The following is a 10,000-nucleotide window of genomic DNA, read 5'->3' on the forward strand; positions in this document are numbered from 1 at the left end:
TTTTAAATGGAAAAACTTCTGGATGGAAAAGTGTTGCAAGTGGAGTTCCTCAGGGTTCCGTTCTTGGGCCACTTCTATTCATAGTATATATAAATGATATAGACCGTGGACTAAAATCTACTGTTTCCAAATTTGCTGATGATACAAAACTGTGCGGAGTGGCAAATGATCACTCAAACCAATTAGATATTCAAGAAGATTTAGATCAATTACAGCAATGGTCTGAAAAGTGGCTAATGAAATTTAACACAAGTAAATGCAAGGTAATGCACATAGGTAAAAATAACAGCAATTACGATTACAAATTATTTGGAAATTCGTTAACAAAAGTGGATAGTGAAAAAGATCTCGGCGTAATTATCAGTAACGACCTCAAATCATCCAAGCAGTGTATTTCAGCCTCTGAGAAAGCAAATAAGATTCTGGGATTGATTGCGCGATCGTTTGATTTCAAAAGTCCATCACTCATTAACAAGCTATATAAATCGTTAGTTCGTCCACATTTGGAATATGCTGTTTCCGTATGGTCACCGAATCTCATTAAAGACATTGACAGACTGGAAAAAGTACAACGGCGAGCCACAAAACTGATTCCAAATATCAAAAATAAATCATACGAAAATCGACTTAAGCACATGAATCTGTTTTCCCTAAAAAAGCGTAGACTCAGAGGTGACTTGATACAGGTCTTTAAGATTTTAAAGGGAATTGACAACATCAAAAGTGACCAAATTTTCACATTGAATGAGAATCAGACAAGAAACAATGGTCTCAAATTGTCCGGAAATAGATTCAATTTGGAAGTAGGTAGAAACAACTTTGCCAACCGTGTAGTTAATGAATGGAATAAACTTCCTGCACAGGTAGTGCAATGTAGTTCAGTTCGAAGCTTTAAGAATCATTTAGATAAATACCTAAGTAAGATGCTGTAATGACTATAATTTATGTTATATTATTTGTTTTTGTTTTGTTATAATTTGTCTGTCTGATTTTCATTTATTATTAGTTATATGTCAATTTATTATCATTTACTATTTACCTGTTTGTTTGTTATTCAACTATACTAATGCATTTATTTATGTATTTTAATTGTTATTTACATTGTTATAGTTTTAATTTATTATTAATATGATTTTTTTTTTTTTTTTTTTTTTTTTTTTTTTTTTTTTTTTTTTTTTTTTTTTTTTTGCATCCGACCTAGATATGGATCAAAAGGTCTCCTGTCGGCATGCTTTGCCTTTGTAATCCTTTGTAATCCTTTGTGTGTTTGTGTGTGTATACGTGTGTATGCGTGTGTGTGTGTGTGTGTTTATGTGTGTCTGTATGTAATTCACAATATTTTTTTATCACTTGCTGGACTTAACCGACAACTACTACCCTTCCGAACGACAGCTCAGTCTATATTACCCAATCTATTCATACCGTTTTTAGCTTGCACACACACACACACACATATATATATATATATATATATATACAATATATGTATATACAACGTACACATATTTGCATACACTCTTCTCCTGACTGCTGTATACCCCTTCCTCCCGTCTTCCATTTATCCTTCCCTGGCAATTTCCATGTCGGGGGGGACGGGGGGAGGGGTAGGGGGGGAGGGAGTGAGGGGGAGGGGGAGGGAGGGGAGGGGGAGGGAGGGGAGGGAGGGGGAAGGGGGAGGGGGGAAGAAGGGCTGTCGAAGATATCGGCGCCTTTCTTTCAATCGCTGGGGAAGAGGAGGAGGAGGAGGAGATGGAGGAAAAGAAGGAGGAAGAGGAAGGGGAGGGGAAGAGGAAGGGGAGGGGAAGAGGAAGGTGAGGAAAAGGAAAGGGAGGGGAAGAGGAAGGGGAGGGGAAGAGGAAAGGGAGGAGATGGAGGAAAAGTAGGAGGAGGAAAAAGAAGGAGAGGAGAAGGGAGAGGAAAGGGAGGTGAAGGAGGAGGAGGAAGGGGAGGAGGAAGAAGAGGACAAAGGGGAGCAGAAGGAGGAAGACAAAGGGGTGGAGGAGGTGGGAAGGTGAGAAGGAGGAAGGTGAGAAGGAGGAAGGGGAGAAGGAGGAAGAAGAAGGAGAGATGGAGGAAGAGGAAGGGGAGGAGGAAGAGGAAGGTGAGAAGGAGGAAGAGGAAGTGAAGGTTGAAGAGGAAAGGAAGGCAAAGGAGGAGGAGAAGGTGAAGAAGCAGGAGGAGGAGAATGGCGAAGAGGAAGATAGGGAGGAAGAAGAGGAGGAGGGGCGGTGAAGGAAGAGGAGGGAGAGAAGGTATAGGGGAGGGGGAAGGGAGAGGTGTAGAGGAGGGAGGAGGAGGGGAAGAATGCGGTGAGAGGAAGAGAGGGAGGAGAAGGAGGAAGAGAAAGCGATGGAGGAGTGGGAAGAGGGGAAGGAGTGGGAGGAGAGGGAGTAGGAGGAGGCGTAGGTGAAGAGTAGGGAAGGAGGAGGAGGAGGAGGAGGAGGAGGAGGAAGAAGAGGAGGGGGAGACGGAGGAGAAGGAGGAGTCGGAGGGAGAGGAGGAGACGGAGGGAGAGGAGGAGACAGAAGGGGAGGAGGAGGTGGAGGGGTAGGAGGAGGTGGAAACGGAGTAATACCGTCATTGGCGTTAAAGACGCAGTGTTTGGAGCGGTGCCTAGGCCGGCCGAATGCAAAGAGGAGACCGAAATCTTGCCAGCGGGTCCCTTCTTCCCATATGGCACTTCGGGTGACGTCACTGCCTCCCCCCCTCCCTTAAAGAAGGTTAAGTTAGGTCAGGTAAGTTCAGGTTAGATTTGGTTTGGTTAGGTTAGGTCAAGTTAGATTAGGTTAGATTTTGGTCAGGTTAGATTAGGCTAGGTTAGGTAAGGTTAGATTAAGTTAAATCAGGTGGGGGAGAAAATTAGGTTAGGTTAGATTTGGTCAGGTTAGGTCACATCAGGGTAGGATAGGTCAGGTCAGGTCAGGTGAGGTTAGGGAAGATGAGCTTAGGTTAGTGCAAGGATTCCCAAGTCAGGTTGGGGAGAAGAGACCCTTTAAGAAAGAATTCAATTCTAGAGAATCATATATCACTGACGTGGGCGTACTGAACGTAGTTCCTCCTTTCATAGAAAATGGAATCGACAGGACCTTCGTCCCAATCTATCTCTATCTCTCTCTCTCTCTCTCTCTCTCTCTCTCTCTCTCTCTCTCTCTCTCTCTCTCTCTCTCTCTCTCTCTCTCTCTCTCTCTCTCTCTCTCTCTGGAAAGACTTCGTATCAATTTGTCTGATTAGCCTCCCAACACCCCCCCCCCGACTCCCCCAGGGATGGAGGGGAGCCTTGGGTCAGTCCTTCAGAGGATGTGAAGGCCCTGTGGTCTGATTGCGAGGTCCCCCAAGGGACCACGTGTGGAGCCCCGTGACCTGATTGGCCCTTGATCTGATCTCTCGTGATTGGTGATGGATTATTGTTCGATTTGGTGTGTTCATGGTAACATATGTGCCGAGATATGGGAAGAGTTGGTGGTTCTCTCTATTGGGAATCCCCATTATTCGGAAACTTCCGACATTGGAAAGTGAAAAATAATTTTAAAGTATAACAGAACACGACCTTAAAAAAAAAAAAAAAAAAAATCTAGGTTTTTACTTTTTCGTTCCGAATTTTAGAGAGAGGTTCCCAATAACGAGACTTTCCTGAACACGCAGAGCAATCTTCCTAGAGCCGAAATCGCTGCCCCACCCCCTCTTTGGTGTTCAACAAACATCAATATCTGATGGTTATGAACTTTGAACTTTCCTCTGACGTCATCGCTGAGATGATAATGTGTTCCGACTGTGTGTGGGCATTTGCCTTCATCTGAACAAACATCCAAATATACAATTTCATGCATGAACATGCACATGAAATGTGTGCGCTTATACTTGTTTCCATGTGTACGCATGAGTGTGTATGTGTATTACATTAGGGCGTGTGCGTGCGTGCATACGTGTGTGTGTGTGTGTGTGTGTGTGTGTGTGTGTGTGTGTGTGTGTGTGTGTGTGTGTGTGTGTGTGTGTGTGCGTGTGTGTGTGTTTGTATGTGTGTGTGTGTGTATGTATGTGCGCGGGTGTATGCGTCTTATGGCACTGGATCACGCGATGGACTCGTGATCGTCATCAATTAGCCTCGCGAATGAGAGCTGAGAACTCAGTTGTCGACAGCACGGGTAATACTGTAACCTACCGTAGACCACACCCCCATCTCTTTTGCTTAAGGGAGAGAGTAACGGTTTGCATTGTACGTGTAAGAATCCTCATTCTTCTCGCATTAGAGACGATAACCATTACACCAGCAAGCTGTGTATGTGTGTGTGGGTGTGTGTGTGTGTGTGTGTGTGTGTGTGTGTGTGTGTGGGTGTGTGTGTGTGTGTGTGTGTGTGTGTGTGTTTATACGTTGGTCGATAGAAAACCTTCTGGTCCATCAAGAAAAGAAAAAAAGAGAAAAAAAAAAGAAAATATAAAAAAGCAAAAGAACATAAAAAGAAGAGACAAGGAAAAGAAAAAAGAATAAAAGAAAAACATAGAAAAGGAAAATAAAAAATTTTAAAAAGAAAGAAAAAGTAAAAACAGAAACAAAAAATCCGCTTCTAAGAATGGGTAGCCAACCACAAGAGGCGATATGACGACACTTCCGGCGACGTGACGTCAGCCGGAGGAAACGCGGGGGTGGCTCTCGCCCTATCGACTCGTCTAGCAAGCATTCTCGCTTAAAGCATAGCATATCATAAAAAAATAATCTAATAATCCTTGTTAAAAGATAAAACTGCTTCTCTTCCTCCTTCTAGCGCACAGGTGTTTTCTCATTTTCTAGTTTAAAGATATAAAGAGAATATTAGAAGACTAAAATCAGATTGTCGTTGATTTATAAACATACATATATACACATACATTATACTCGTACACAACACATATATACCCTAAACACCTTCCCACCCCCTCACTTTTCCTCCTCTTCCTCCTCCTCCATTTCCTCTTCTTCCTTCTTCCCCATCCTCGTCCTTCCCATCCTCCTTTTATTTCCATCCACCAGTTCCTACTCCACATCTTCTAACTCTCTCTCTTCCTCCTCGTTCCTCTTCTCCCTCTAGCTCTTTCTCCTCTTCAGGTCCACCTCCAGGTCTTATCCTCCTCCTCCTCCTCCTCTTTTTGATAACATTGTGTTCTTCCTCTCCACCGCAGATGATTATGTCTGAGAGGAGACTAAGCATGAGGACCTGCAGGCTGATGGCCGTCCTCTCCCTCGCCTTCATCATCCTCATCACGCCCTGGACACTTCGACAGGTCATCGCAGCATGCACCAACTCAAGGGTAAGAAACAGGTCCTCCTCCACCACCTCCTACTCCACCACGAACCTCTTCCTCCTCCTCGTCCTCGACCTCGTCCTCCTCCTCCTCCTCCTCTTCGACCTCGCCCTCCTCCTCCTCCTCGACCTCGTCCTCAACCAGCTCCGCTTCCTCCTCAACCAACTCCTCCTCGACCTCCTCATCCTCAACTCTCCTCTTACTCGAACTCCTCCTCCTCCTCAAACTCGCCTTCCTTCTCCTTCTCGTCCTCGTCCAGGGGGAGTACGGACCAACAAAGAGGTACTCCTTCCTTCTCTCACTGCCCTCCCAGAGTAGGTCTTGTTGTTCCTCGCATGATACATTTGTTTGAGTTGTGGTGAGGTCGGTTTTGTTGCCGGTTCGCATGCCAGAGAGCCCTGGTCGATTCCCAGCAAGGGCAGATGACTGCCACTTTCACTGGCTCTCTCGTAAGTCCCTTGGCTTCACACTGTATCAGTACATTTGGTATACTGTTTATACACAGATTTATTACACACGCGGACATACACACGCACACATACAATCTTAGACACACACACAGATATATATATATATGCAAAGTAGACCACTTGGAAAAAAAAACTAACGAAACAGAGCGCTTTCGTGTATTACATCCAGTACTTTTTGCACTCGATGTAATATACGAAAGCGCTCTATTTCGTTAGTTTCTTTTTCCAAGTGGTCTACTTTGCATAAGTGAACACACGTACCGTGTTCGTGTTCTCATTAGCATATATAATTATATAAATATATATACTGTATATATTAATATATATATATATATATATGTGTGTGTGTGTGTGTGTGTGTGTGTGTGTGTGTGTGTGTGTGTGTGTGTGTGTGTGTGTGTGTGTGTGTGTGTGTGTGTGTGCACAGATCTACACCAAACAGCCAAAATATATAAATAGGTAAATGAATTCATAAAACACAATAGCTACGCACTTGTACTTTGTTTCAAGCACATTCTCAATCTTGATGTGTGTGTGCGTGTGTGTGTATGTGTGTGTGTGTGTGTGTGTGTGTGTGTGTGTGTGTGTGTGTGTGTGTGTGTGTGTGTGTGTGTGTGTGTGTGTGTGTGTGTGGGTGGATGTGTGTGTGCACGCACACGCGTTTGTAGCACCTGCTAATGACACCACCTCCAAAGGCGAGGGGCTTACACTGCGAGGCCTTCAGCTTCAGTTGAAACCAACACCTTTGCCCTGAGTGCCCACAGTTGGTGAACACGTAACACTCAGTTGTACCAGTTGGGAATAGAACTCGGCCTCTATGGTTCCAACGTCCAAGACAGGAATCCTTCAACCCCAAAGTAGATACCATCCCCAAACCCACACCTAGGCCCTGCTCACACTAGCGGTTTGAACCGCACGGAAACCGCGGCGGTACCGCATGGTCAAGGAAAAAATGCGCGGTTGTGTGTGAACGCCTCCCTTGACTTACACTACAACTGAACCGCCTCGTTTCAAATTGCGACGGTCCAAACCGCCAGTGTGAACAAGACCTTTCACAGGTGAACAAGACCTTTCACAGGCCTCGACACCCACTCGTATCCACCCAAGGGGGAGCGGTTACTAATTGACGTATACCCCTTTTGTGTTTGCAGATGCCCATGGCCCTTGACTACGGGGTGTGGGTCATCAGCATAGGCGGAGGCATCGTGCTCCTCTTCATCTTCTGGCTCCTCTCGCCCGCCTTCAGGAGAGCCACGGCAGAGAAGCTTCATAATAAGGTGAGGAGGAAAGGGAGTTGAGGAGGAAGGGAAAGGGGAGGGGGGAGGAAGGGAAAGGAGGAGGGAGAAAGGGAAGGGGAGGAGGAAGGTAATGGAAGAGGGTGGGAAAGGAATTGGGACGAAGGGAAGAGGGAGGGGGAAGGGAAGTGGGGAAAGGAAGGGAGGAAGGTAAGGGGGTAGGAAGGGGAAGGGGTAGGAAGAGAAGGGGTAGGAAGGGAAAGGGGTAGGAAGGGAAGGGGTAGGAAGGGAAGGGGGTGGAAGGGAAGGGGGAGGAAGGGAAGGGGGAGGAAGGGAAGGGGGAGGAAGGGAAGGGGGAGGAAGGGAAGGGAGAGGAAGGGAAGGGAGAGGAAGGGAAGGGAGAGGAAGGGAAGGGAGAGGAAGGGAAGGGAGAGGAAGGGAAGGGAGAGGAAGGGAAGGGAGAGGAAGGGAAGGGAGAGGAAGGGAAAGGGGGAGGAATGGAAAGGAAAGGCAGGGGAGGGAGAGGAATGGGAGGCAGACACTGCGTGGCAGGTAGGGAAAGGAAAGGAGCGGGAAAAGGGTAGGGTGCGAGGGAGGAAAGAAGGAAAGGAGGGAGAAAGGGAAGAGAGGGAGACAGGGAGAGACAAAGGGAGGTAGGGAGGGAGGAAGAGAAGAAGGGAGGGAGGAAGGGAAGATGGGAGAGAATAAGGGAGGGAGGAAAGGATGGAGGAAGGGATGGACGGAGGGAGGAAGGGAAGGACGGAGGGAGGGAGGAAGGGAGGAAGAAAGGGAAGATGGGAGAGAGGGAGGAACAGAGGGGGGGGAGGAAAAGAAGGAGGGATGAGGGAGGAAGGAGGGAAGAATAATACCTTTGCTGCTCCCGTCCCTTTTGTTCAGGTCCCCTTATATATTGATCTGTTTATTTTCTTGCCAATTTCTCTCTACTTTCTGCACATGGCGTAAGGTTCAACAAATTCTTTGACATTTTGCTTGCTGGCCTGGCATGTACGCACTGGTATCTAAGTACGTTTTAATTCACATTTTACTAACAATGATAGTGACTGATGATGATGATGATGATGATGATGATGATGATGATGATGATGATGATGATGATGATGATGATGATGATGATGATGATGATGATGATGATGATGATGATGATGATGATGATGATGATGATGATGATGATGATGATGATGATGATGATGATGGTGGTGGTGATGATGATGATGATGATGATGATGATGATGATGATGATGATGATGATGACGATGATGATGATAATGGTGAGGATGAAGGTAATGATGAGGATGAAGGTAATGATGAGGATGACGGTAATGATGAGGATGACGGTAATGATGATGATGATGATGATGATGATGATGATGATGATGATGGTAATGATGATAATGATGAAAGTGATAGTAAACAAGCTCATCTTTGTAGTCTTTGTAACCAAAATCTCCTTGAAACAGTTATAAGGAACTTTTATCTTCGACTGCACACCAACACTGACAAACCTTCCTCCTCCTCTTCCTCTTCCTTCTGTACCTTCTTCTTCCACCACCTGCTCCTCCTCTTCCTCCTGCCCCTCTTCCTCCTCCTCCTCTTCTTCTTCTTCCGCCACCTGCTCCTCCTCTTCCTCCTGCCCCTCTTCCTCCTCCTCCTCTACCCCTCTTCCACCTCCTCCTCCTCTTCTTCCTCCGTACAGATATGCTGCGGCAACGTTTACTACGAGGACCCGGACGACTTCCATGCCGCCCACAGCCTCCAGAACACGCCCGCCACCCACCGAGGCGTCCAGAGCCACTCCCTGGCCAACACGCCCTCCTCACGACGCCCCAACGGGAGCGCCGTTAACGCCCACAGCAACGGGGGCGGCCGGGCTGGTCTCATTGCCGCCCTCAACTGCACGCCCACGCACCGTCAGTACGCTAATGGACGTACACCGAACCACGCCCAGAGCCTTGACGCTGAGGCTGTGGGGGAGAAGTTCTGGGGAGAGGTAAGGGTGAGATGTAATTCCCCCCCCTCCCCCAACACCCCGAGTGAAGGGGGAGATTACGCTATCGTGCGTTAGCATTAAGCTGGAGATATGACAGTGTCCACATGTTGTGTTTAGTCCCGGACGTTTGTATGTTAAACGTTTTTACGCCTGACTGAGAGAACATAAACGTTCGCTAGCCCAAAACCAACCACCTAATGCATATGCCTGCGTCCACACACACACACACACACACACACACACACACACACACACACACACGCACAGATATACACACATGCACACAAGTGCCCTGGTTAATGCTTTGTGTCCCTATGCTTATCTCTAGCATGAAACACTCCTACCTTAAAAGGCTTTCATTAATATTACAAACTGTTACTGTTCACCTTGAGCAGGGGGATAGTGGAGGTGGAAAGTCATATCATTACTTGTAGACTGAGCAATATGCTCTTAAGCTCTCACCCAGTAAAGATAACTGTTAATCACGAGTTCAACACATCTAAGAACATGGCCAAATGCATGTGTGCGCTCGCTCGCACGCAAACACACACACACACACACACACACAAACACACACACACACATACACACACACACTACAATACCAGCATGTCTGCAGTATACACGAACGCAGCCCAAATCCTTGGAGTATGTCCTTCTAAGGGAGGAGGGAGTCTATGCCCTTGGAGTGGCTCCTTCCTCCGAAGGGGATTCTCAACTCCCTGAAGACACCTTATGCATCACTTAAGGGAGTGTGTGTGTGTGTGTTGGAGGGGGGGCATAATACCGGACCCAATATCCGCCTCTAAGGACTCAATTTCCCCCCATTAGTCTCACTCCTGCACACTCCACCCAACGACTAACCATGAGAACTCCTGCGCTTACCTTTTTACAAGATAAGAAATCTAATTCGCTTCAGGAGGAAATATCCGACACTGGCGTATAACGCTTATCAAGGGAAAATACTTGTATCAATTTTTCATTCTTTATCTATTGTTGTTTTTATTCAT

The 10,000-nt window shown here is 46.5% G+C and overlaps 1 protein-coding gene across 2 annotated transcripts in view; it reads left to right on the forward strand.

Moving 5' to 3' along the window:
* Nucleotides 1-10,000, forward strand: part of LOC143034931 (trace amine-associated receptor 8c) — a 318,703-nt gene that overhangs the window by 306,933 nt on the left and 1,770 nt on the right. For both annotated transcript variants that reach the window (XM_076201281.1, XM_076201282.1), the window contains 3 exons: nucleotides 5,155-5,283; nucleotides 6,899-7,024; nucleotides 8,697-8,990. In XM_076201281.1, the coding sequence (XP_076057396.1) occupies nucleotides 5,155-5,283; nucleotides 6,899-7,024; nucleotides 8,697-8,990 (549 nt within the window). The remainder of the gene's footprint in view (nucleotides 1-5,154; nucleotides 5,284-6,898; nucleotides 7,025-8,696; nucleotides 8,991-10,000) is intronic.

The sequence above is a fragment of the Oratosquilla oratoria genome, chromosome 18 (assembly GCF_046742065.1).
Source record: "Oratosquilla oratoria isolate Oo_2021 chromosome 18, ASM4674206v1, whole genome shotgun sequence".
In the NCBI taxonomy this organism is placed as follows: domain Eukaryota; kingdom Metazoa; phylum Arthropoda; class Malacostraca; order Stomatopoda; family Squillidae; genus Oratosquilla; species Oratosquilla oratoria.